We start from the raw sequence: 27,956 nt of genomic DNA, 5'->3' as shown, positions 1-27,956 counted from the left end.
GAAGTGTCTCCTGTGCGTCTGCGCGGGAAGTGGAACCCGGCGGCGTGAGGTCTACGCTGGGCGCTAGGTAGTAAATAACTCGTAGCTGCTTGGCTCGCGGCTCGTGAGGCCGGCCTCGCCACTGACGCCGCCATGCCCATGAAGGGCCGCTTCCCCATCCGCCGTACCCTCCAATACCTGAACCAGGGGAATGTGGTGTTCAAGGACTCCGTGAAGGTCATGACAGTGAATTACAACACGCGCGGGGAGCTGGGCGAGGGCGCCAGGTTAGTAGCAGCCCTGGCGGCCTGACCAGCCGTAACCTGTTAGTCGTGCTAGCCTGCTGGTAACGTGAGGGAGCAACGCTGGGCGTCCGTTCCGCCCCGGGGCTGGCCCCGCCTTGTGGCGCCCCATTTTACAGATGTCCAGACTGCCGTGCTGGCTGCAGTCGTGACGAGGTTTGGGGGACAGGACAAGAACTCCCCTCCTAGATCTCCTTCCTCTGGCGCAGTGGGCGAGGCTGACCCGAGGGAGGCCACTAGTTGCCTTGGCCCCTGTGGCCAGCAAGGCAAGCGCTGGGGAGGAGCAGCTGCAGATCCTCTCAGTGTGACGAGGGTGACACCCCTGCCTCAGGAAGGATCTGAGGATAAAATGAGAGAAAAACAGCGGCGAACACTGATCCTGTCCCGCACAGTTCCGAATGCTTCTCGCGCTTTCTTTCTCTTCTGATGCCTACAGAAACCCCAGCTTATCCTCACTCTAAGGCTGGGAAGCGGACGGAGAGGTTAAGTAACTTGCGGCTCCATGAGACACCATGCCAGCCAGTGGGCGGTGAGCCGGGCTGTGTGGCCCGGAGTAAGTGAAAGTACTTCCTTAGGGACTCAAGGTTTGGAAGGAAGTGATTATGTCAGCTGTGCAGCCTCAGACCCTACTCCGACTCGGGGACTCCTAGGATGTCTTTCAGCTGGGAGCAGAGTAGGGCCTCATTGAATTGCAGCTGGCTAGTGAAAGGTTTTGATTGACCCTGAGGCTGCAGTAAGCAGACCTTAGGATCTTCAGGTTTGAATTCTACATTTAATGAGTACCCTCTGAGTGCTAGGCTGTGCGCTGCGAGTTCATCAGTGATGGGGGAGACAGTCTTAGCCCGCAGAAACTTTGGGACTGGGTGTGTGGGATGGATCAAAATGAGGCTTGGGGGCGGGGAGCAACTTCTTGTGGGGCATGGTCCCCTTGGTGATGGACCTTCACTGCATGGCCCTTCAAGAGAGCGGAAGCCACTTCCTAGCCATTTGCTCTGCGCAGGTGAATCTGAGAGCTTGGACCTGCTTGCCTGGAATCAGCTGGCTTGACGGCTTCCTGGAAGTCTTGGTCTTAGGGTGAATGGGCACCCAGATACTCCTTCATAACCTGCTGCACAACTGTGCATATCTCTGTCCCAGGGCAACTGCCACGCAGATCATAAGAAGGGGTGGGGGGCTCGGTGGGGCCCTCAGTGAGCTGGAGAACACGTGCCCTGTTCGGAGGGCCCTTCATTGCTTGGCATTGCGGGCTCTGTGGAGAATTTCTGATTTGTCAAGAAGCTGAAATCCAGATTTTAATGTAAATCTCTGGCTTTTAAATGGCCAGCCAATCAAAATAAGCCTATGAGCCTCTTACTCGCATTCTCAAATATTTTAATATCCTTTAGGTAAATGGGATACAAACAGTCATTTGCTGTTTCTTTGTTCTCGGTGGTAGGGGCTGACCTGTGCCACCTGTTCCCTCTGTGATCTTGTGCCCGTGGGTTGGAGTCTGCCTGCCTTGCTCTGGCTAGCCGCACTCCTCCCCTAATCCCCAGCCCTTGTTCGTTCATGTGCCCTCAGCACTTCAGCTGTCCCTTTTTTTTTTTTTTTTTTTTGAGACGGAGTTTCGCTCTTGTTACCTAGGTTGGAGTGCAATGGCGCGGTCTCGGCTCACTGCAACCTCCGCCTCCTGGGTTCAGGCAATTCTCCTGCCTCAGCCTCCTGAGTAGCTGGGATTACAGGCACACGCCACCATGCCCAGCTAATTTTTTGTATTTTTAGTAGAGACGGGGTTTCACCATGTTGACCAGGATGGTCTCGATCTCTTGACCTCGTGATCCACCGGCCTCGGCCTCCCAAAGTGTTGGGATTACAGGCGTGAGCCACCACGCCTGGCTCAGCTGCCCCATTGGGACCCACCTCCATCCCAAGTGCCTGTGACCGGTACTGCAGTCCTGGACCAGCCAGTCTTTGGGTACCTGCTGGGGGAAGTGGGAAGCTGCCTTGTTTAGTATCTAAGGGCCAAGTTCCTACTCAATCTCTACCAGGTGTTCTACCCTTAAGAAGTGACCGCAAGCCTCAGGGTGAATTTGATTGTGACAGAACAGTGTGATCGAAGGCCAGACTAATCAGCCCAGTTAGACCTGGGGCGTTTACTTCTGACCTCAGTTTCCTTAGTTGTAGAACCCTACCTTCCGGGGTTGTTGAGGATTGGAGAGTCAGATACCTAGCAAAATGTCTGACATATAAAGCAGGTGCTCAACTCAAGGTTCCTGCCATTATTAACTTTCCTCCTGTGTTTCAGCAAGAACCATTTTAAGATCTCTGCTGCATTTCTGTCCTAGTAGTTTAAAGTATGGGAAAGTCCTACCTGGCTATGTCCTGGTTTATTTGTAAAAAGTTCTGTGATGTTGGGATACTCTGCAGTGGAGTGGAAACTAAACAGGCATCCTAAGCCCCGGAAGGTAAATTCAGCCTTTGAGCTCCCAGACCTGTGTGCTGTGGGGGTCTCCAAGACCTCCATTCCTCCCCTAGAGGCAGTAGTTTTCAAGGCTTAACTATTTAGAGTCTTATACCCATATAGTTAAACAACATCTTCAGAGAGCCACTTTTTTTTTTTTTTTTTTTTTGAGATAGGATCTTGCTCTGTTGCCTAGGCTGGAATGCAGTGGTGCAGTCACAGCTCACTAGCTCACTGCAACCTCAAACTCCCAGGCTTAAGTGATCCTCCTGCCTCAGCCTCCCAAGTAGCTGGGGCCACAGGCATGTACCACCATGCCCAGATAATTTTTTATTTTTTTATAGAGACAGGGTCTCCCTATGTTGCCCAAGCTGGTCTCAAACTCCTGGGCTCAAGCACTTTTCCTGCCTGGGCTTCCCAAAGTGCTGGGATTACAGGTGTGAGCCATTGTACCTGGCTGAGAGCTACTTGTTGATTTTTAGTGTTAGGCGTTATCTGTGGACTTGGCACTACAGAATGTGAGAACTTAGCGCTCTCACCACCATTGCTATTCTCACCCCCAAAACCTCCATACTCCTCCACCCACTCCTCCCAATATTATTCCAAATTTTGTATAGGACAATATTCAGTGTTCAGATTAATATTACTCTGTAAGTGCTATACACAGTTGAGCCAAACAGAATACTATGGTTATGCATGTTTTTATTTTTATTTTTGCAAGGCCTTTTGTTTTCTTTGGAGTATGAATCAATGTTTAAATCTTCTAAGTTTAAAGGTGTTCCTCCACTCCTAAATTGTAAAAATGTTCCCCCATGTATAAATACATTGGTCTCATTATTTTAAAATTGTGGTATAACCTAGATACGGCGCACACCAGTAAGGATACAGCCATGAACTGCCACTCATGTTTATACCTTGTCTTCATGACACAAATCACCACGTGTAGTGCCTTTCATAGTTGCATTTTCAGTTGTGCCTTTGCACTGGGGTTAGGTTAGCTTGCAGTGCAAGCTGGGATACAGATTTCCTTTCCCTCAAATGCCTGCCCAGGGGTCCCCACACCATTCAGGGAATCTCCTAAGAGGATCCCTGCAAGTTGTTTTTCTCAGCTGTTTTGCGCGGCAGGGTCCTGAGAATCTCATGAAAGCACTGGACTTTCTCCTTAGAAAAATACCTGCGCGTAAAATTTTAGGTTAAAAACTCTGTTTCATAGGTTTCATTTCTTCTCTTTTGCAGGAAATTTGTGTTTTTCAACATACCTCAGATTCAATACAAAAACCCTTGGGTGCAGATCATGATGTTTAAGAACATGACGCCATCACCCTTTCTGCGTTTCTACTTAGGTGAGTGGGTCCTCCGCCATGGTCCAGGGGCTGTCCCAGACATGCCTGGAGAGATTGCATCCTTCCTGTGGGAGTGTCAGGACGACCTGCAGCGCACGCTGTTGTGGTGTGTCCATGACTCCTGGCACCTTTGGCTCCCCATACTGAGGCACACAGCAGACACTGAGGTCTGGACTCCTCTCCCTCTCTAGCCTCATCTCTTCTTGTCCTCTGCCTCACACCATGAGGCTAATTTTTCCAAAGTCCCTTGTCACACCTCAAGCGTGTTCCTGGCCTGGAATCCCCTTTCTACCTTTCTTTCCTCATTTAGCTGAAAAAAAAAAAAAAAAAATTCCTTCAAAGCTCAGCATGGGCACCACTTCTAGGAAGCCTTCCCTGCATCCTAGAGTGACCTCCCACACATCCCCAGAACCCCTCTGTCTTAGTGCTGTGTGTGTCCTCTCAGGACTGTGTGCACTTACACGATGCTGTTCATGTTCGGACCAGGCGCTAAGTGATATTTATTCCGTTAAGTTAGGTGCCTGCTGGAAACCCAGGAGGGCAGCTATTCTGGCCCAGCTCTCAGACACTTTGATCCTGAGCAAGGAACAGTCCCATTTAAAAATTTGTTAACTGAAGGCAAAATGTCTGCCTTACATGGCTATGAGAATCAAATGAAGTGTAGGTTGGGAAATGCTTCAGGAAACAAAATGGCCATGATTTTTCATTCATTCCACAAATATGTAACATGTCTCCTAGACCAGGTGCTGGGATGTCAGGAAGCCACACAAAGATTTCGGTTGCCCTCATGGAGATTATATCCAGCAGAGGGAGACAGAGAATGAACAAGAAATTTAACAAAAGATTAGTGCTGTGGACCTGGTGGTGCAGTTGCTTATCCCTGTAATCCTAGCACTTGGGGAGGCTGAAGCTGGTGGATCTCTTGAGCTTAGGAGTTTGAGACCAGCATGGGCAACATGGTGAAACCCCATCTCTACAAAAAAAAAATATTTAGTCAGGTGGCATATGCCTGTGGTCCTAGCTACTTGAGGGGGCTGAGGCAGGAGGATTGCTTGAGCCCGGGAGGCAGAGGTTGCCGTCAGCCAAGATTATGCCACTGCACTTCAGCCTGGGCAACAGAGTGAGACCCTGTCTTAAAAAACAAAAAAATAGTGCTGTGAGAAACAGACAACAGGCAAAGTTGGAAGGGTGGTACTGTGGCAGTTTGTGCATGTGAGCTTTATGTTTTTTAAACCAACTTTATTGAGGTGTAATTTACCTCAGTGTGCTAGTAATGGCACACCCAGGTAGCACGTGCAGCTGGATGGGTTCCGGCCATTGTTATATACCCGTGCACTTATGTACATGCCTCAAGACACAGAATGCCCCAGCACTGCGGTAAGTTCCTTAGTGCCACTTTCTAGTTAATTTCCCTTCTACCAGAGGCAACCTGTTACGCCTTTTTCACTATAGATGCATTTTGTTTTAGAATGTCGTGTAACTAGAATCTCATGGTATGTGTTCTCTTATGCCTGTGTCTTTTACTCGTGTTTTGAGATTCACCCAGGTTACATGTTTTGTGGTGTTTCCTGTTTTCTGGCTGGGCGGTATTCCATTCTGTGAATGTATTGCAGTGTGTCTGTCCACTCGCCTGTTGATAACCCTTTGGGTTTTTGTAAGATGCTGAGAGAGTTAAAAGTATGAGATTTATGAGAGAGAAGACCTTGAAAGAAATGGGGAGAGTAAGGAGGCCAGGCAGGGAAGGTTGCCAGAACTACAGGTTAGGACGCAGCTCTGGGAGTAGTGGCATTCGCCCTGCGTTGGGTACAAAAGGCCAGACCTTAGTCCCCGGACAGGGAGAGCATGGGCTGCCCAGGTGCTGTGCAGATCCCAGCAGTACTCCACAGGGTTGTCGGCTCAGCAGCTCTTCCTGGGTGGTACTTGCTCAACGCTTGACAGGAGGTTTGAGTGGTGGGCCTCCAGGCTGCCAAGAAGAAAGCTACAGCAACGGTCTGCGTAGGCTGTGCAGGTCTTTTCTGTGGACAGAGACATTCAGGCCTCCTGGGGGTATACCTGAGTGCAGCTGCCAGGTCACAGCGCAGCTACATATTTAAGGTTCTCAGGTACTGTCTTTCCAAAGCCATGGTGCCATGTTGCACTCCAGTCACAGGGTGCTAGAGTTCCAGCAGCGGTGCCTCCTTGCTTATGCCAGTGTTGTTGGTTGTATTAATATCCCAGGGCTGCTGTAACAATTGACCCCAAACTTGGTGGCTTCACATAAATGGATTGTCTTGCAGGTCTGTGGGTTAAAAGTCCAGCATGGGCTGGGACCAGTGTCAGCAGAGTCTGCCTTCCTGGAGGCTTGAGGTGAACCCATGTCCTTGTCTTTCCTAGACTCTAGGGCCTGTCCACATTCTTTGGCTTGAGGTCTTGTTCTACCATCTTTAAAGCCAGCAACCTTGCATATGTGGCCGTCCCTCCATCCTTCCACCTCCCTCTGGCCACAGCCTGTCCAGGTGCTCCAGTTTTAAGGACCTGTGGGATTAACCTGGGCCCTCTGGATGATCCAGGATCCTCTCTTCATCTCAAGGTCCTTAACTTTAATCACATCTGTTACGTCCCTTTTGCTGCATAAGGTTCTGGGGGTTAGAATGTGGATATCTCTGGGACCATTATTCTGCCCACAAATTATCTTTTAAATTGTATCCATTCCATTGGGCGTCTATCTCATTGGAGTTTTAATTTGCATTCCTCCCAAGTATCTTTTCCTGTGCTTATTGGCCACAGATATTTCTTTTCTTGTTTGAATCTTTTTTCCATTTAAAAAACCAGGCTGCTTTCTTATCGAGTTCTTTGTGTTCTGGGTGCATTTTCTTTGTCAGAGATAATGTCTTGTGACTGTTTTCTCTCATTCTGTGGCCTGCTGTTCATTTTCTTAGTGGTGTCTTTTGAAGGGCAGAAATTTTAATCTTGATGAATTCAGTTTATCAATGGTCTTCTTTTTTTAAAGATGGGGTCTCACTGTTGCCGAGGCTGAGTGCAGGTGCATTCTATCCTAAATTCACTTATTTCCATTAGTTTTTATTTTCTAGATTCCTCGGGATTTTCTACAGGCACTGTAATAATATCTGCAAATAAAGACAGTTGTACTTCTTTTCCAATCTTTATTTTGTCTTATCTCACTGGCTAAAGTGGCAGTAGTAGTTTGCATTTCTACCAGCAATGTGAGAGTTTCAGTTACGCTGCATCCTCATTAGCACTTAGTATTGTCTGTGCTTTTAAAATTTTGGCCATTTGCATATCTCATTGTGGTTTGAATATGCGTTTTCCTAGTGACTCATTGAGATCTCATCATTTCATGTGCTTATTATTTGCCCTTTAAAATTTCTAGTTAAATGTTTTTTCAGTGATATGGTTTGGATCTGTGTCCCCACTCAAATCTCATGTTCAGTTGTAATTCCCAGTGTTGAGGTAGGGTGTGGTGGGCCTGGTCCAGTCACCATGGGGGCAGTTTCTCATGAATGGTTTAGCACCATCCCCTTTGGTACTGTGGTTGTGGTTGTGATAGTGAGTTCTCTTGAGATCTGGCTGTTTAAAAGTGTGGTACCTCCTCCTTCTCTCTCTCGCTCCTGATCCCACCATGTGAGACTCCTTGCTCCCCCTTTGCCTTCTGCCATGATTGGAAGCTTCCTGAGGCCTCCCCAGAAGCAGAAGCTGCTGTGCTTCCTGTATAGCCTGCAGAACCATGAGCCAATTAAGCCTCTTTTCTCTATAAATTACCCAGCCTCAGGTATTTCTTTATAGCAATGCGAGAATGGACTAATACATTCAGATACTTTGCCCATTTTATTAGTTGGATTGTTGTATTGCATTGTGAGAGTTTTTTATATATTCTGGATACAAGTCATTTATCAGATATATGCATTATAAATATTGTCTCCCAGACTGTGGGTTATGGTGTCTTCTGAACTGCAAAAGTTTCTGATTTTCAATTTATAGACTTTTTTTCTTTTATGGATTATGTTGTTAATGTCATCTCTGAAATACATTTGCCTAGGTAAGGTCATGACAGTTTTCTCCCATGTTCTCTTCTAGAAGTTTTATAAAAGTTTGAGTGCTTACATTTAGGTCTTGGACCCATTTTGAGTTTTAATTTTTAAAATTTTAACGTTGTGGGGTAAAGGTCTAAATTCACTTGTTAGCATATAGATAGCCAGTTGTCCCAGCACTGTTTGTTGAAAAGATTATCTTTGTTCATTGAATCATCTTGGTACCTTTGCTGAAAAGCAGTTGGGCTTACAAATAACAGTTTATTTCTGGACTCAGTTTTGTTCCATTACAGTGTATGTCTGTTCTTATACTAGTACCACACTGTCTTGATTATAGTAATTTCAATTTATTGTAAATTTGAAATTAGAAAGTAAATGTTCTCCCATTTTCTCATTTTGCAGACTCATGGTTCTTTTGGGTCGTTTGCATTTCCGTATGAATTGTAGGCTTCTAAATTTCTACAAAAACACCTCCTGGGATTTTGATAGGGATTGGATTGATTGAATCTATGTACATCAGTTTGGGGAGAATTGCCATCTTAAGAATATTGGGTCTTTCTATCTATGAACATGGAATGTCTTTCTATTAAAATAGCATGCTTTTTTACATATCTAAAGTTTATACTTGCTCAGGTTTAAAGAAATATGGAAAAAGGAAGGGTGGGATTATGGATCATATAAACAAATATATTGATTTTATTAAAATGTTTCTGCCACTAAAAGTAAGTCCCACATTACAAGTTTTTGAGTCCCAGTGTGCTGTAAGTTCTGCTTTTTTTCTGCCCTGTGTTTTCTGTTTCCAGATTCTGGGGAGCAGGTCCTGGTGGATGTGGAGACCAAGAGCAATAAGGAAATCATGGAGCACATCAGAAAAATCTTGGGGAAAACTGAGTGAGTTGTTTGGTTTGACCTGGAAGGAGCAAACTTTTCAGCCCAGAGAATTTGAGAAAGAAAGGGTGGGTGTTGAGAGGTAAGATTCTCTGACAGTGACCCCAGACACTAACAAGAACTGGGGCTGCTCACCAAAACACTAAACCTCTGTAAGCTTTATCTCCCTTGGCTGTACAGTGTGAGAAGTACCTCTCTCCCTCCTACGGGGACGGGAAGCTGAAATGCAGCTGCTAACCCTTCTCCTGGGAATTTCAGCTTGCAGATACCTAGCCCCAGGGCTCCTGGTGACAGGTCTTTCTTTCTATGAATGAGAAGAGACAGAAAGGAAGGGAAGCCAAGAAGTCTGTCTTTGAGAAACTGCACAGAGGCCTTTTCAGGCTCCTTTATCCTGTGATTGTTCGTCAGAGCTGTGGGCCCCCCTGTGGCAGCAGATAGGCTGACTACACTGTGTAGGCTTGCTCCTGTGGTCTGAGGGGACGACAGACAGCAGGCCTTCCTGCACTCCTCTCCTCAGAGGCCAGCAGGGAGGGAGGGATAGGCTTTGGGAGTGAGGAGTAAGTTAGAAGGCAGGAGATCCAGGTGTCCCTGGAGGATGGTGGGGCTGTCTTGTCTGAGAAACGGCCCCTGTGCCTGGTGCTCAGTCACCAGTGCTTGGTTGACATCTGTGCTCTTTGGCAGGGAAACTCTCAGGGAAGAAGAGGAGGAGAAAAAGCAGCTCTCTCACCCAGCCAACTTCGGCCCTCGAAAGTACTGCCTGCGGGAGTGCATCTGTGAAGTGGAAGGGCAGGTGCCCTGCCCCAGCCTTGTGCCATTACCCAAGGAGATGACAGGGAAGTACAAAGCCGCTCTGAAAGCCAATGCCCAGGACTAAGGCCCATGGTCACTGTGGGCTTGGGTGATGGCGTCTGACCAATGGGGAGATTGGAATGGGGTTACTTTGGCCCAAGGAAGCCCGTGGTTCTGTCCCTGGAGACTCTGGAAATCCTTTTGGCAATAAAAGGTCCCCTTTACACACCTGTGTAAAAGAACATGGGGAGAGGAGGGTCTGCAGCTGAGCTGATAAATGAATATCCATGCTCCACTGGTCAATAAAATGCTTCCTAACAGCAGCTTGGTGTGTATCCGGTCCTAGGCAAGAGGAAGGCCTACGTAGTGGAAAGGCTTTAGGCCTGGGAGGTTAAGGCCCCAGCCTGTTGACACCTGTTTTGGTCCTGCGACCCTTGACTGGTCTTTGCTGACCTTGAATCTTCTCTGGGCCCTACTCTGGAGAACATAAGGGCTGCTATGGTTGAGTCTGGCTAGCGCTGTCTGTGGTTGGCAGTGTGGACGCCCCTCCATTCAGGTCCTTGGGGTATTTTTCAGAAATCCAAAGGCAACCCTTCATGCACTGCTTTTTAAAGTTGATGACTCTTGCCTGCTGGGGGGCCTAGCCATGGGCCAGAGATGGAGGAGCCCCAGGGGCTGACAGGCCAGCCTTACTCAGGCACATACTCACTGGCCAGTCAGCCACTACCAGCCCGTGGCCCAGCCACTGTGTGTATTAGCAGGGAGGTTTGTAGGCCATGGAGGAAAGGAGACACCACCTGGTGGAGACTTTGGGGCCTTGCTGGGGTACGGTGCCTGCAGCTGGCTGCCCGGCTCTGCTGGCTCCCTCAGGCCCTGCTTACACCAAGCTCTGGGGGAGGGAGTGATGCATTATTGAGTGCCTTCCTGGTTCTTTCCTCATACGACACTGATGTTACTATCACTTTAGTTATGCTAAGGTGGAGGTTTCAGCCTCCAGAAGACAGCAGAGCCCTCTAGGGTCACCTTAAGAACAGATTTAGCTAGGCTGGGTGTGGTGGCTCATGCCTGTAATCCCAGCACTTTGGGAGGCTAATGTGGACAGATCATTTGAGCCCAGGAGTTTAAAACCAGCCTGGGCAATGTTGCAAGACCTTGTTCCTACAAAAAATACAAAAGTTAGCTGGGTGTGGTGTTATGCATCTGTAGTCCCAGCTATTTGGGAGGCTGAGGTGGGAGGATCTCTTGAGCCTGTGAGGTCGAGGCTATAGTGAGTCATGGTTGTGCCACTGCACTCTAGACTGGGCCACAGAGCAAGACTGACTCAAGAAAAAAAATTTTAAGGCTGGGCGCGTTGGCTCATGCCTGTAATCCCAGCACTTTAGGAGGCCGAGGTGGGTGATCACGAGGTCAGGAGACTGAGACCATCCTGGCTAACATGGTGAAACCCGTCTCTACTAAAAATACAAAAAATTAGCCAGGCATGGTGGCACACGCCTGTGGTCCCAGCTACTCGGGAGGTTGAGGCAGGAGAATGAATCACTTGAACCTGGGAGGCGGAGGTTGCAGTGAGCAGAGCAAGACTGTCTAAAAAAAAAAAATTTTTAAATAGGTTTAATTATAAAATGAAGGACCAGTTGGATCATGGACCCCTAGAAACTCAGCCAAGGAGACTTGACTTTATCTGATACAGGCAGGCAGTGGTTAAAATAATTACAAAAGGATGGTGGTGACTGGAAGAGCAGGACTGAAGTTTTCATTCCTCTACCTACTGGGGCCTTGACCAAGTCTTAAAGCTTTCTGGGTCTGTAACTGAAACTGTAAAATGGGGAAAAGGCTGCCTTTTCTGCCATATGAAGTAGCTGGCTGGTGAAATGTCACACTACAATGTGTTTCATTAACTGTTGGAGATTATCACATTAAATTGAGCCCATTTGGATCTTTTACATTTGATGCTCGTTTGATTTTGTACCAGACCTGTGTTCAGGGTGATGATGGCTTGGGGGGGGTGGGAGGGGATGGTGGGCAGGAGTCTGATGTATAACGGACTGGTGTTCCTTGAGTGACTACAGACTTCTGAAGGGGGTGTTTAATTGAAATCTAGCGGCTTGTCTCTCTGCCATCAGCATTTCGGAGAGTGGGTGGAAAAAGTTCTCTGTCACTGAGAGCCCTCCTGCTGCTGGTTTCAGTTTCCCACCCAACTGATGATTGCAGTCTTGACCTTGACATCAGCTGCCTGGGCTTTCTACTTGGCTCCAAGGGCTCTTCAGAAAGCACCTAGTTCCTTTTGGTCTTTATCTGCACTTTAGGTCTCCATAGCTTATGACACAGCCTTCCTCTAACGCCCAAAGAGGCTGCTAACCAGCAGGAACGTCCTAAACAAGAGTGGTGACCTCACTCTAGACAGAATAAACGTTTAGTCTCTAATGGGACAGAAAACTAGGGTTTGAGTTCAGGCTTGACGCAGGAGTGATGGGTGAAAGGTGGACAGCCCAGACCCAGAAGGGATATGTGTGGAGGCAGCAGCCATTCTTGTGGTGCATACTTACTGCTTGTGTGGCTGGCTTCACGGGCAGCAAATAATTTGTGGAAATAAACATTCTTTTCTTTTTTTTTTTTTTCTTTGTCCCTTATAGGCTACTTGACCCTGGATAGTTTCTCTTTAAACCTTTGTCTTTCCCTATTTTGTTTAGTAGTGATAAAAGATGGGTTTAAAATGTACAGAAATGGGAAAAAATTAGAGAAAACGTGAGGATTTTGTAATTGATACATGTTCTTAATCTTAATTGAATAAGCAGTGTTCACCAGCCTTTTTCTTCTGAAATGACCACGTTTCTTCTCTTTGAGGCACTACCTGGCAGTGCCATCTAAACCTGTATCTGCTGTGGTCCCAGTTACTCAGGAGGCTGTCAGGAAGACTGCTTGAGCCCAGGAGGTTGAGGCTGCAGTGCACTCCAGCCTTGGTGACAGAGCAAGGCTCTAGCTGGCTGCCAGTGAATTCTGTTGTGCATCTGACTTTGGACCTCAGAATCCTCCCCTGGAACATGAGAGGTGAGATATGAATATGTTCTAACTTCTGGAACTTATTTTTACCCTTGATAATCACACATATCCTTAGAGAATGAGCTTGCCAGTTTAAGACCTGTCTGTAATGACACCTGAGTGGTCAGCCGCCCAACTGTGTTCTGCTCCAGAAACATCTGTGTGGCTTTCCTAGTTCCACACCAAGGAGCTGCCCTGCTGCTGGGTGGATGTAAAGACTGTCCTGCCAGGGTTTCCCGCTAAAGGCATTAACAAGTCCAGTGGACCACAGAGGGCCCAATCCCCCTTGGCCACTAAGGCCAAGGAGCCAGAGAGCTGTAGAGACAGGACCACCAGGATGCTTCATCTCCACGACAAAGGAGAGTGCTGCATTGTCTGGGGGCCAGGGTTCACTATTATGAAGAAAAATGAGGAGCAGGATGCACGTTAGTCTTTAATTCACTTTTAATAGTATAAACCTCATTTAGGTAGTAGTATTAAGCCACAACAATAATGCCACATTGAAACAGCATTTAATAAAATGCATAAAGCTAATTCATGCACTGCAATACTCTATATACAAACACAACAATGCAAATTCTTCTTCAAGACTGAAGACATTGATTAGATATAAAATTCAGTTTAAAAAGAACATGCTATTTTTTAAATGCCATCACATAAACAAAGTGATTTCACAGGGAGAAGAAAGCTGTATAAAGCTGCAGCTTTCAATAGGTTTTAAACCTGTCATTAAAATGTAATGGCATAACCAATATTTTTTATATTGTGAAGGGCAGAGGTCACAGAAACGGTCCCAAGAAAACCTAACACCCAAATTTTCCTTTGATAGATGCCTTTAAAAGGGCTGGTAATGCAGTTACATTCTAACAGAGAAGTCCAAACTACAAGTAAAAACTACAGCTTGTACTGTGAAAAATGTGTAGCTTTTCAGTTATAAAACTAGTTGAACACTGGTTTACAAGATAATCTGTAGAACAGAGAGACTGTAGAAAAATATTCCAGCACTTGAGTTGTGTGTGGCAGCAGCATTTGAGTCCATGAATGCTATGGTTGTTAAAATAATTGATTATACTTTCCTAAAGAAAAGCCGTTTTTTTTAATGTAAAGTCTACTACTTCCAAATGTTATCCAAACACTAAACTTTAACAGTCTATCAATCAATAAATGTTGAGCATTTTTTTCTATGTTGCATGTATAAATATCAAGACACCAAAATTATTGGCTTCTTAACTGAAAGTAAAGTGTAGCTGGGCATTAAAAATATCTGACATTTTTCTCCCCACCCCCCAAAGATACTTTTTTTAAGCTCACATTTTGGTTTTAGATTGCTGTTAAGATAAATAGCCCCAAAGGAAATTTTTTATTTCAATTCATTTAGAGACTGTGACGCTTCTATTTTCATTTTAAGTAGAAAGCCACTTTCAATAGTGTGATTGTCACGACAGGCTATGACAGGGAAAGGTCGCACAATCTTGTGGGATGAGGCCAGTGAAATAGCAGAAGCTTTCTCTACATCAAAAACAGGGAAGCTGAAGGCTAAATAACCCACTGTCTCACAAAAGGCACTGAGTACTATGGTCTCATAAAGTGTTTTTAACACATTTTAATAACTTATTTTTAAAAGAAAAAGAGCAACCTGTGGATTATGTGAGTTTTTGCAGTGATCCAGTGATTCCTTCCAGCAGGCCCCTGCTTCCCAGGTCCATGAGCAACTACTGCTGGGCCGGGCCCTGGCTCTCTAGGGCCGAGTCTCACCAAGTCTCAGTTTAAGGCCAGATTAAGGGGTAAAATTCATCAGAATAGACCTGGACAAGGAAAATTTAGTATCTGTAGCTTTAAGGACACACATATCCATATTAAAATGTAATTTTTATCTGAAAATTTAAAATCATAATTTACAGAAAGGAATTAAGAAGTCTGTAGATTTCATTCACATGCTTACAGTTAGAGAAGTAACTTGCGATTTGTAGCTTATATGCCACAAAGGTTAGCCATCAATATCCATGCTTAATTTTAAAGAATACTTGGTAGGTTATTTTTAATTGGCGATAGAGGGGAATTTCTATTTGTTTACTCACAGGACAGTACCCTAAATCTTGCTGACTGAGCACAGAGCAAGCCTGGGACATTGCTACCATCTTTGGGAGTCAGGCCTCACTTACACAGAGCGTTCTGAATCTCTGACCATAATGCCTGTCTCTGGGCTGCTCAACAGAGCTGAGTAGCTGGGAAGGCTGATGGCTCAACTCAACTGCCAAGTTCCTTCCAGGTAGGCCATGAATAGGTGCACAAAAAATTCCCATTTAGTTTTAGATATTAAGGTAGATAAACTGTCTTCCAGCTTCCTAGCTCTTGTCTGAACCTAAAAAACATAAATGTCACCCTGTCAGAACCTTTTCTGCCTGGAATTCTTACTTGTGCAGAATGGAGATTCTAACTTCATGGCCCTTCCCAAGCACGCCCACCTAAAGGAAAACGGAGTGAAGAAATCACCAGCAAATCTTCCCTGCCGAGGGACCTTGCAACACCCACATCAGTTTATGTTAACAACTTTATCAAAAACTCTCTTTAAAACATAAGGAAAGTTTGGATACATGTCTGTATACATAATATACATCTATGTACACATACACACACTATATACACTGTACATATAGAGGGGATATAAACACATGTACATTCATTCAGTCTTGCAGCCTAGTAACCTGTACACGCACAATGCTGCTGAAGGGACCCACGGCTGGACATGTGAAGTGCACACTGGCGGGAGGCACACAATGAGGAGGTCCCCACCCTGCGTACAAAAGACCCAAACCAACCCTGTCTCAATGAGGGATTGGCTTTTAAAATTTACATCAAAGTTAAGACATTTTCAAAGAGCCGCGTAATCGAGAGAATGGAAGCTGGATAAAGGAAGCACATGGGGCAACTCCTTTGCTGGCTGAGGCATTCCAAGGGCCCAATGGGCACCACCCTCCCTGGGAGAAGACTGGCTGTCAGATGATGAGACTTTCCATGATCTGGACTTAAAGAAGCGTTAAAATGTTACCTATGACCCCATTGCATGTAAAGTCATTTACACTGGAAAGTTGCAACAAACTTCTGGACTCCAATGACATCATGTCCCAGAACATGGATGCACAGATGTGGTATGAACTGCTGATTGCATCCAGGGGCTGGAAGCCCTGCAGAGGGAGGGCTGTGAGCAAGACTGCTCTCCAGGAAATGTCCTTAAAGGACTATGAGAGTAAAAGCCCTAGAAACAGAGTTCTTAGAATTTTTTGCTCCTTGCCATAACTATCCACCAGATAAGACAGCTAAGTATGTGTGTAGCATGGATACTGCCATGAGATTAGGGAGCCCAAGGCATCCATGGTTACCACCAGGCTTAGTGTCCTAATTGCCTCAGAAGAGTCCACATTCAATACTGACAATGACAAGCTAAAAATCAGTCCCTCTTGAGGGCAGTTAAAACACATCTTACAAGTGACTATACCTGAAATTAAATATAAAGCCCAGAACAGCAAAAGAACCTCAAAAAGCCTATGGCAAGGGTTAGACAAATAATGGAACCCCGCAGGACACACACAGAAATGTCAAATTTGGAGAGTATGGTAGGTAACATACTTCCTTAAAAACACCTTCCAAGGAGTAACTTGAAAAGTATTACTTGCTCAACTAATTTGGTCTTTCAAAAAATCTCTTCCTGTCTTGTTTTATGTTAATGTGTAATGATCTCCACCAATTTCAACATTTATCTGTCTTAACCCAACATTATCTGAGATACTTCTGGAAAAGAGCCCACTTAACTAAGAGATGACAGCATGTGTCTGTTCCACCTCTCTGAGCCAGCTGCCTCTCCTCACTGAGGGAGGAGCGGCCTGGCCAGTAGAAGAGGGAGCATGATGTGGCTCTGTGGAGTTCAGCAGCCAGAGGACACGTCTCACTTCATGAAACCCAGAGTTTCACAAACTGCTAACAAGGGTTATAAGCCCTGTGAAAGATGGAGCACAAATATTTGGTTTGAATCTCTTTAATTCTTGACTTTGGGCTCTTTAATTCTTGACTTTGGGCTCTTTAATTCTTGACTTTGGGCTGACTTTCCTTATCCAACCTGACAGGAGATGAAATGGACCTGCAGTCAAAGGCTTGAAATGAGTTCAAGCACCAAGAATTCAGGTTATGTGGACATGATCCTTAAAGAAAAGGCCACTTCAATGTAAGGCCAAGAGGATCTGAAAAACTGACAAAGTAGTGTTCAAAACCCAAAACAGTCCCTGGAATCAGCCATCACCAGCAAAGGGACTTAAAGAGCAAGACCAGGTTAGAATCAGCACCTTTCTAAGCAAAATCACATTTTCTGCAAGGCTGTTTCACCAGAGCCCAAGACTTCCTTATCCACCTGAGTCTAAATGGCCTACTGGCTGCCACTGAGTGACCTGGGAATGAGAAGAGGGGCTGGTGGAGACCTTTTTACCAACACCAAGAACTGGGATCTGAAAGCTGTTATGTGTATATTCACATACAGAACTGCAGCATGGCCCTCATGTTCACACTCAAGAATCAAAAGGACAGAAGGCAGGCAACAATCTGTGTAAGAAGCACAGCTGAGCTTCAGGATGCCCGCTACTAAAATCCTTCACAAGCAGAGATGAAACGAACCTGCCGTTAATTCCATTGTCTCAGCCAGTTTTTTGTCTTAATTTTGAAACTGAAAACACATCAGGGTTAGAAAAGTAAAAATTAAGCTGGCAAATTTAAATCCTTTCCATCAGTTTATAATGGCCACCCCCACTATTCTCCAAAATTTGTTGCCAAGGCAAGAATTAGAAAATGATACAATTAAATCTAAAGAATTCATAAGTTGGAGATATTGTTCCCACTTACCCCACTAACAGTGACTTGCGTAAAGTGCTGCTAACCCTTCGGAATCAAGCATTCTGTTCTGCCCTGAGCCTGCGACAGCTTCCATTGCCTGCACCCCCGTGCAAGCACATGTGTGGCACCAGCCTGAGCCAGATCAGAGCACCTGTGAGGCAGGGGAGTGTCTGGGGATCTTTTTTGATACCATCTGATTAACAAATCAGCAGGCAAACTTAACCCGACAAGGTGCTTTTTCTTAATCTGGACTATTCAAAAGAGAAAACACTTGACCTGGTCTTCCACATGCCATGTTTCTCAAACAGGAAGAGCTTGCTATTTATTCACATCCATGAGAATTTATGGGTGTTGAAAGTTAGATGTAACTTTCTTTTTTTTTTTTTTTTTTTTTTTGAGACGGAGTTTCGCTCTTGATACCCAGGCTGGAGCGCAATGGCGCGATCTCGGCTCACCGCAATCTCCGCTTCCTGGGTTCAGGCAATTCTCCTGCCTCAGCCTCCTGAGTAGCTGGGATTACAGGCACGCGCCACCGTGCCCAGCTAATTTTTTGTATTAGTAGAGACGGGGTTTCACCATGTTGACCAAGATGGTCTCGATCTCTTGACCTTGTGATCCACCCGCCTCGGCCTCCCAAAGTGCTGGGATTACAGGCTTGAGCCACCGCGCCCGGCCTAGATGTAACTTTCTTATCAGCATACTCTGTTCTTGCTGTAAACTCTGGTTGCTATAATTTTATGAGAAAAAAAAGACAATCACCTTGGGAATGGGAATAGTGGGTTGTTTTTAAGGAGCAGGCAGCCTGCATTTAAAATGCTCTGAGGTGGTCGGCTGGCACACACCTGGGGGAACCAAAGTGCACGGCGTGCTAGTAATACCCCCTTGCCAACAGAGATGCTGAGTCTGCACACATTTTTTAAATCTCTGGTATTAAGGTCAACAGGAAGAAACTGTCCTGAAACCTTCCATCCAGCTTTACTAGGCTCTGGCCACTCTGGCCAGGTGGCACAGCAAGCTCCTGCCCAGCCCTACTCCAGGCTCACAGTTCTGACAGAACTGCATAAACATGAGTCCTTTTCAAGGGGGCATTTGGAGTAGAAAAGTCCTGGGAAGGTAACCCTCACGGTCCAAGGCCACACTCCTCCATCTGGACAAACACACAGGCACCCCCAATTGTATTGGAAGTACTGTCAAAGGCTCAAAATGCCAACCTTGCGCTTTTTGGTCAGAAGGCTCCATCTGCCATAAGCGCTGGACGTGACTTGGGGATGTTTGCACTTGCTAGAGGAATTGTACATCTCATTTGGCAGTTAATGTCTGATTAGTTGCAATCCAATTCAGACAACTAAGTCATCAAAGGAGAACCCCAGGTTCTAGAGGGATCTGTAGTTGCCCATCAGAGACCGGGACCAAGTGGTCAGGGAACCTGACAAATGTCTGCTCTATGGCTAGAAGCTTCTGGTCTGGGTCACCACCGACTGTGCCACTACACTCTCACTTACTACATGATGCAAATGAGCCATGTTTCCATTCACAGAACTCAGCTCAAACACAACATGTGCACACAATTAGGAATGATGCCTTTTCTTAAACATAAATGATTGTCTCTTGTACCCTAGTGAGTTTTCACAGAAATCATTAGCATTTCGGCAAAAGACATATACAGTTTTCTGTTTGCCCTGCCCACAGGCAAGATGTTGCTAACATTACACATTGCTAAGTGCTTAGAAAGTGCTAATATTATTACCCTGGTAATTAGTATCTATAATTCCAAGGACTTTTTATATATATACACACACATACTCTTCTCTTAGGTTCTTTCAGTTTTCTTTAATACTAGTCTCTGACGTTAGAAAACCTTTCTGTTTTTTGCCCTTTGAGAATTTCTAAATATAAATTGAGTTAAAAGATTGTTCCAAAATCTGCTGCTTCATCAAAAGGCATTAAAACATTTCTTATGTCAGGAAAGGATCCTACTAGTCTTAATTGCTATTGTCTGGGATTAACAGATAAGGAAAAACCAGACGGGAAATGGCTAACATACGGAAATATTTGCACATACCAAAATACCACTACTTTACTTTTCTTTGTATGTCAACGGTCCTGGGAGGATTCTTTTGCTCCTTGGCAGGTGTGTGGTGTGCACTATAGACTGGCTCCAGTGATCTGGCCATTATACTCTGCTGTCTCCATCTTGAGGATGTACGGGATTATGCTGTCTATTGAAACATTGCCAATGAGACCAGTAAAAAAAAGTTCTTCTGTTATGTTGGAGCTCATCAGCCTGAGTGCTGGCAGGCGAACGAGAATCCGGGCCAATCTGTAAAAGAGAGAGTCACTGGAAAAGGAGACTATTTGATGTCCTTCAACCACAGCTCAGCACAGGCCCCTGGGGCCCTGTCTGAACTGCACAGAATCAAACCAAATGCATCCATCTACCCACTTCTCTTTTCTGATTTCAACAGTTCCCCTTATAGAAATTTATCATGAGAAAAAAACCAAGCGAGTACAAAATGTATGTACAGATATATTCCCTTCAACACTCTTGTTTATTCCAACTCTCCTCACCCCGATCAAAAAGAAAAAACTTGGAAATTCATCAACAGAGGACAGGTTAAAATAAAGTAGGAGTTTTCATATGATGAACTGCTATAGACTCATTTAAAAAAGGATAATATTGGGAGGCTGACAGAAGAATCACTTGAACCTGGGAGGTGCAGGTTGCAGTGAGCTGAGATCATGCCACTGCACTCCAGCCTGGGCAACAAGCAGCCAAACTCTGTCTCAAAAAAAAAAAAAAAAAAGGGGGTAACAAAAATTTGTATTTACTGATCAGGAAAGACATCCATGACATACTGCTCAATAAAAACTTAAAAGAAGATTATAAAACAGCAAGTATAGAGGTATATATAAAGTATTGGAAAAATGTTCACCACAATGCTAAGAGTTGGGCTGTGGGTATTGGGACTGGAGGTAATTTTACTTATTTTTTGTACTACTGTAATTCCCACTGTTCACTTAGCATTATAAATAAAGCAGTAAAGTAGCTTTGATTTTGAAGAAACCTGGGGTGGAGGGTGCACTGTGATGCTGCCCTGGAAGGCCACTTAACTCTGTGTATCTCAAGTGTCCCATGTGACCAGGCCATTCCCCAGCCAAGAATGGATCCCAGGTGAAAAAGTGGAGCATGTGCCAGGATGCTACTGCAGTGCCATGTGTGACAGCCCAAATTAGACCTACTTTTTCATTAGCAGTTAACTAGCAACCACAGAAAATGATGAAGAAGAGTACGTACGGTTATTGTGTATTACATGAAAAGAGGTTACAAAACCTTTGGTATTTTATGATCCCAATTATAATACATAAAAAATTTCTGGAAGTGAATACACAGAATGTTAACAGTAGGTATCTCTGGATAGTGTTTTTTTTGTTTTGTTTTGTTTTGATTTTGAGACAGCGTCCCTCTGTCATCCAGGCTGCAGTGCAATGATGTGATCACGGCTCACTGCACCCTCAACCTCCCAGGCCCAAGTGATCTTCCCACCTCAGCCTCCTGAGTAGCTGGGATTACAGGTGCATACCACTACACCTGGCTAATTTTAAATTTTTTTTCTCATAGAGATGGGGTCTCACTATGTTGCCCAGGGTGTTTTCAAACTCCAGGGCTCAAACAGTCCTGCTGCCTCATCCTCCCTAAGTGTTGGGTTTACAGGTGTGAGTCACCATGGCCTGCCCCTAGATAGTGCTTTTTTTATTTCCTTTTTGCTTTCTAGAACACTAAGTTTTTCTACAGTGAATACTATTTTTAAAATGAGAAAATGTGTTCATATTATGCAAGTAGCATTCCAGCACCAGCATCTGTTCACCCAGCCACAATGAGTTGCTGTGCTCCAATCTTGCAGGGCACACAAAGGTATAAGGGACCTGCCATCTCAGCTGGGCCTTAGAGGCCCGGCTAAGATTTCTGTCAGCAGAGATACAAAGAATTGGAAGGGGTGGGAAGTATTTCAGGAGGAATAATCAATATGAGAAAAGGAACAAGAATGGGTAAGAGTAAAAAAATGGATATTCCAAACAGTAAATATCAAGATAAAAAAAAGAATATGCGAACAGGATGTAAAACATTCTAGGGCCTTTTCTTTGAGAACTATCTCTAAGTGAATTTCTGAGCCCTAAAAGAAAGCCTCCCTTATACTCATGTAACAAACCTGCACGTTCTGCACATGTACCCCAGAACTTAAAGTACAATTTAAAAACAAAAAGAAAGCCTCCCTTATCATTTTGGACTTCAAGTCATTTGTCATCACCCTACCCAACCCTGGGTCTCTGACTGGACAGGAGTGACTCATGATGTTTTCAGACATATTATATCTACTTTCCAAGGCCACAGAGTTGCTGATGTTAAAGTGATTCTAGAGTGTGCTGTGGTTCTGCCAGCAGACCCAGAGGGCCATTTCCAGCCATCTTTTGGCCATGTTAACTGTTGGGGAGCAGGCCTATGGCCTCCTCAGGGGACAACCTAACTGGATACCTGGCTGGATGTATAAATTCTGGGTGTGGGTGCATTCTCTTAGAGTCCATTCTCTATGTACTGAGCCTGAAGTTATTCTAGATTCATGATGAGGCCTTCAGTGTTTACAGTAGAAAATGGAGCTAGCTTTTGTAAAACCCTCATCTGGGCAATGGAAGTGTGCTGAAAGGAGGAGGAGGCTTGTCTACCAGCAGGACCAGCCAGCTACAAGATGCCCCTAGTCACACCAGATAAATGGCGGGGGAACTGTCCTGGTTTTAGCGCTGAAACACTAGGAAGAGCTGGTTACCCACTAGGGGACAAAATCATTTATTTTGAGAAGCACTGAGCCAGAACGGGTAGCCCCCAAGACACCTCTGTTCCATGGGGCTCCTGCAGACTGAGGTCTGTGCAGGGGACACACTTTGGGGAAGGTGGGCCTGTGTGTCTTCCCATGCTGTCAATTTTGTTCCAATGTTTATTTTAGGGGGATATGATGGGGAGGGAAATACTTTACTTGAAAGGGTCTCACAAATTCATGTAGCTTCTGGTAGGTCAGAAGCTGTCACAGGAAAGCATTCTTCCATCCTTGGCTGGAAAGCCCGTCAATGCATTCTGCCCTTTGGCAGATCTGAAAACTTTCCTGCCTAAATCTGCATGAGAAAAGCTAATTTATATATATATAGCTACACATTCATTACAAATAATACTAATTTTCACCCAAATAAACTTTTTTCCAACAGTTTATCTGAAGGTAAAATGACCTTATACAACTCATCCACTCCTTTATAGGGGTCAGGTTTGATTTCTGTCAATGAGAACTTTTCTGTCAAGTACTCTAGCACTGCCTCTTCAATGGATACTGACCAGAGGTGCAGACTTTTCAAACTATTCTGGATAAGGGAATCTCCATGAGAACTCAAAGCTCGTGTACAGTGTTAGTCCTGGAACAAGCCATACAGCATCTGCTCCAACTTTTCCAATTAAATAGCAATCTGAGGCCACAGTCACAGTCACACAGCAATGCTATAATCAGCCTCAGTCCTGGCCCTCCTGCTGGCACTCTGTACGCTGCCTCTAGAATTCAAGAATTCTCTCTAGCTCTTGGGAGCTTGGAAAAAAACAACTCAAGAATTCGAGTGTGATCCAATGGAGGCTCTATCAGGCTGCTAAAAATGGAAAGGCTAACATAATTTATATTTGAAACTACAGAGTCAACCACACTCTTTGCTGCCCCAAGCAAGAGCGTGTGCCTAAATGACTCACCGGTAGGTATCTTCTGAGTAGGTTTTCTGAACATAGTCCTGCAACTCCATCTGTGCCTTTTCTTGGAATTTTTCAATCTGGCTTGTGCTGGTCAAACCTGGATGATCTGAAAACAGAAAAGTACCTCCAAATTCCCTCCGAATTTGAAAAGTCTCACTTGCAGACTTCTTAGTATTTTTAGTCAAACTTCTGCAAACTTCTCAAGTATAACAGACTGAATTCAAAGACTGATCTAGTTTAGGTATTATCAGAACGCTGGGTTGTCCTGTTTTCTGCCCAGGCCTGAAGTTCCTTGGAGGGGGTTGGGGACCCTGAGTAGATGCCAGCCTGAGCAGTCCCACCTGGTTGGTTCCAGACATCTGGCTTCCTACTACCCTAGATAACATAGTTTTAAAAACTATCACATAAAATTAGAAATTGTCATTTACTTTCTAAATATTTAATTATATAATTTGTCTCAATTTTAGTAGCTATTTTGTTGTTAGTGAGTGGAGGGCTGGGAAGGAAGAGGAAAAGGTTAAGTTGTGTCCAACCCCTACTGTGAGGTCAGCAGTCAGCCTGAGTGACTTCTTCAGAGGCCTTGAGAGAACAGCAGAGGGAAGTGAGGCCAGCCCAGGCATCCTGATCGCTGCCTCTTCATCTCCTGTGAACATACCTGTCAGCATGCTCTGCAGCAGCTGCTGCTACTGCTATACACATTCTGTGCAAACAGGTAGAGCTTCAATGTGTACTGGATTATATGTGCTAACAAAACTTGGAAACTTGCAAAGAGCCAGAAACAGAAAGAAAAAAAAGGATATCGGGTAGTAGCACACTTTTGTATGCTGTAGTCTTGTTTGGCCAATGGTTTAATTAGTACACAAATCTATTCAGTGCGTGACATCAGGCACTGGAGCATATTTCTTTGGGGCTGTAAAGGCAAGAATTAACAGCATTTATGTATTTATGTTATCTAGCAAAACATCTAGTTCACATAATCCGCAGGGCTCTTTCTACACCACTGATGACAACATGTTCATGTTCAGAAACATCAGTAGATACAGGTGGAAAAGGGTCATGCATCCCCACTGCATATCTTACCGGGGCTAAAGAGAACTATAGCTTTAAGGTATGCATACTCATAGCCGTCTATATCCAGCTTCGCCATGCTGTTACAGAACTCTTGCAGCTTCCAGATGTGCTCCATGACTTGCTTTATCCGGTCACCAGAAAGTTTATCTAGAAACCAAGATCACAAATCTCTGAGAAAGGTGGGTAAGAACAATAAAACCAGCTTATCTGAGGGCCACAGATGGAAAGAAATGGGACAATTTCACTTTTAAAAATCAGTAATCTCAAGGTGAACAAGAGCTTCATTTTCCAGCTGCAGGTGAAGTGACAAGAGGTACGCAAAGTTTGCTCCAATATGGGTTCTACCTCAATAACGAATTCCTAGACCAGTGATTCTTCCTGGCCCTGCCGCCAGGCAGCTCCCTTGGCCTGTAGGTGTACATTGAGAATTTCTTTTATTCTGTGCCTGAATAATCATGTCTTTATTCCGAAGACTCACAGTTCATATAAATGGTTAGGTTTTTCTAAGTCTCTGCAGGCACCTGAACATTAAATGCTGGCATTTTTTAGTTGTCAAAACAATTTTTTTTAGTTGGGTGTCTACTATGTTGCCCAGGCTGAACGTGAACTCATGAGCTCAAGTCATCCTCCCGCCTCAGCATCCTGCATAGCTGGGGCTACAGGTATGCATCACCATACCTGGCTTCAGAAAAATTTTCTTATGTTATTTCATTTAATCTTCATGACAATACCTTACTGGCAGTATTAGTATTATTATACTCAGTTTAAAATAAAACTGGCTAGTTGCAGTAGCTCATGCCTCTAGTCCCAATGTTTTAGGAGGCCAAGGCAGGAGGACTGCTTGAGGCCAGGAGTTTGAGACCAGCTTGGGCAACATCATGAGACTCTGTCTCTACCCAAAAAAAAAGAAAAAAAGAAAACTAAAGCTCATTTGTGAACAACAAATCTTACATAACTTCAATAAAATCTAGGGTTTGTTGTTTTTTTTTTTGTCTCGCTCTGTTGCCCAGGCTGGAGTGCAGTGGCATGGTCTTGGCTCACTATAGCCTCCACCTCCTAGGTTCAAGTGATTTTCCTGCCTCAGCCTCCCAAGTAGCTGGTATTACAGGTGCTCACCACCATGCCTAATTTTTGTATTTTTGGTAGAGACGGGGTTTCACCATGTTGTCCAAGCTGGTCTTGAACTCCTGACCTTAAGTGACCCACCTGCCTCAGCCTCCCAATGTGCTGGGATTACAGGTGTAAGCCACTGCACCTGGCCTGTTACAGGGTTTTTAAAACTTCACCCTTATATAACTATTCCAAGGAAATAACTAGAAAAACAAATGTATGAATAGGTTACTCACATTCCTAGATATCAAACACTTGGAATGCCCAATTAAAAGTGAAGTTCCAAGCCTAGGCAGCATGGTTAAACCTCCTCTCTATAAAAATAATATACAAATTAGCTGAGTGTGATGGCAAGTGCCTGTAGTCGCAGCTACTCGGAAGGCTGAAGCAGGAGGATCATTTGAACCCAGGGGTTCAAGGGTGTAGTGACCTATGACTGCTACTGCACTCCAGCTTAGCAACACAGACTCTGTTAAAAAAAAATACTTCCACTTCAGCTGCAAGTATAGATTTTCAGTGTTACTTCAAATGCTGGGTATGACAGTGGTCTTCAGTGTGTCAGACATGTTGCATGTGGAGAGACTACAATGGCTCCCTCCTATTCCTGACATTCCTGACACTGATGTTTTGAACACCAAATACTAGATGGTTGCCACAGATCTCACTAGAAGAGAGTCATCTGTTGATTCATATGGAGCAGCCTAGGGGAGGTACACGTGTCCCAGACTAGGGTCAGCATGATGCGGGTTTGTGTCCTAGTTTTTTTTTTTTTTTTTTTTTTAATTTTTTTATACAGCCTCACCTCACTCTGTCACCCAGGCTGGAGTGCAGTGGCACAATCTTGGCTCACTGCAATCTCTGCCTCCTGGGTTCAAGTGATTCTCCTGCCTCAGCCTCCCAAGTAGCTGGGATTACAGGTGCCCGCCACCACACCCAGCTAACTTTTTGTATTTTTAGTAGAGATGGGGTTTCGCCATGTTGCCAAGGCTGGTTTCAAACTCCCGAGCTCAGGCAATCCGCCCACCTCAGCCTCCCAAAGTGCTGGGATTACAGGCGTAAGCCACCATGTCCGGCCTTTTATTTTTGGTATTTTTAGTAGAGAAGGGATATCACCATGTTGGCTAGGCTGGTCTTGAACTCTCGACCTCCGGTGATTCCCCCGTCTTGGCATCCCAAAGTGCTGGGATTACAGGTGTGAGCCACTGTGCTTGGCCTGTGCCCTAGTTTTTGTACTTACTGTTTCATTTGGAGCAAGCCAGGGACCTTATCAGGGCCTCAGTTCCTCCATATGGAAAAATGAGGTAATAGTCCCTATTTTATAGGGTTGTGAGGATCTTTGAACTATTATACATGAGAAAAGTAACCTATCAATGAAGATGAAAATATCAGCTGTGATTATTCTGAAAAGATCACTACTAAATGCCTATCAAAAAACTGACCTTTTCCATTTTTTCTTCATATTAATTGTATGAAGAGTGCAGTCTGGCAGAAAGTTACATATTCTGACTGGTAAGGGTCCTATAACATTGATTGATTCATTCATTCATTGAGGTGGGCTCTTGCTCTGTTACCCAGGCTGGAGTACATGGCATGATCACAACTCACCATGGCCTCAAACTCTGGACTCAAGCAATCCTCCTGCCTCAGCCTCCTGAGTATCTGGGACTACAGACAGATGCCACCAGGCCTGGCTAATGTTTTGTATTTTTTGAGAGACAAGGTCTTGTTATGTTGCCCAGGCTGGTCTCAAACTCCTGGGCTCAAGTAATCCTCCTGCCTGACCTAACAAAGGATTACAGGTATGAGCCACTGCGCCCAGTCCAAAGGTTCCATAACTTAAAAGTCAAATTACTCTCAGCCTATGGATACTGTGGGATGCTGAGGCTAGCCAGTATGCTATGGTGCCAGCCTGGGTCAACAAAGGTGTCTTTGACATGGGCCTCCAACCAGGGCTGGGCTCTGCTCCATGGCCACCAGGCTGGACCAAGACACACCCCAGCCCCAAGTCCCTGGACCCTACCTTCCTGGATGCTGTTCTGCAGGTGGTTGACGATGGCAGCTAGGATGGTGGAGAGACTCATGACCTGGGCACACTGGGCCAGGCCGAGGGTGAAGAGCTCATTCCAGCAGGCCCGCACCAGGCTGGTGTTGCAGTCCTGCCTGGGGATATAGAGATGAGGCTGAGTGTGGTATATGTTGGCATTTCTCCAAGGTTGTGGGGCATGCAGGATAAGTCCCAGCATTTCCCAAACAGGTGAATTGAGCAAGTATTTGCTGAAGTGCTATTCAGGATCATTCTCCAAGAAAATGATG

The 27,956-nt window shown here is 45.0% G+C and overlaps 2 protein-coding genes across 7 annotated transcripts in view; one reads left to right on the top strand and one right to left on the bottom strand.

Moving 5' to 3' along the window:
- The first annotated feature begins 39 nt into the window (after positions 1 to 39).
- MRPS25 (mitochondrial ribosomal protein S25) lies at positions 40 to 20,733 on the top strand. Its single transcript, XM_012472720.2, has 5 exons — positions 40 to 266; positions 3,958 to 4,064; positions 8,896 to 8,983; positions 9,662 to 12,817; positions 19,818 to 20,733. The coding sequence occupies exons 1-4, from the start codon at positions 133 to 135 to the stop codon at positions 9,852 to 9,854; spliced, it is 522 nt and encodes a 173-aa protein (XP_012328143.1). The 5' UTR covers positions 40 to 132; the 3' UTR covers positions 9,855 to 12,817; positions 19,818 to 20,733.
- The window catches only part of NR2C2 (nuclear receptor subfamily 2 group C member 2), a 91,253-nt gene continuing 81,664 nt past the window's right edge, over positions 18,368 to 27,956 (bottom strand). For all 6 annotated transcript variants that reach the window (XM_021675780.2, XM_012472678.2, XM_012472697.2 and 3 more), the window contains 4 exons: positions 27,664 to 27,803; positions 24,543 to 24,680; positions 23,463 to 23,568; positions 18,368 to 20,006 (listed from right to left, as the gene is read on the bottom strand). In XM_021675780.2, the coding sequence (XP_021531455.1) occupies positions 19,832 to 20,006; positions 23,463 to 23,568; positions 24,543 to 24,680; positions 27,664 to 27,803 (559 nt within the window). In that variant the 3' untranslated portion in view covers positions 18,368 to 19,831. The remainder of the gene's footprint in view (positions 20,007 to 23,462; positions 23,569 to 24,542; positions 24,681 to 27,663; positions 27,804 to 27,956) is intronic.

The sequence above is a fragment of the Aotus nancymaae genome, unplaced genomic scaffold (assembly GCF_030222135.1).
Source record: "Aotus nancymaae isolate 86718 unplaced genomic scaffold, 86718_ANA_hifiasm-v0.15.2.pri h1tg000046l, whole genome shotgun sequence".
Classification (NCBI taxonomy): domain Eukaryota; kingdom Metazoa; phylum Chordata; class Mammalia; order Primates; family Aotidae; genus Aotus; species Aotus nancymaae.
Note: the sequence above shows the minus strand (reverse complement) of the source record. Positions and strands in the feature narration are given on the sequence as shown.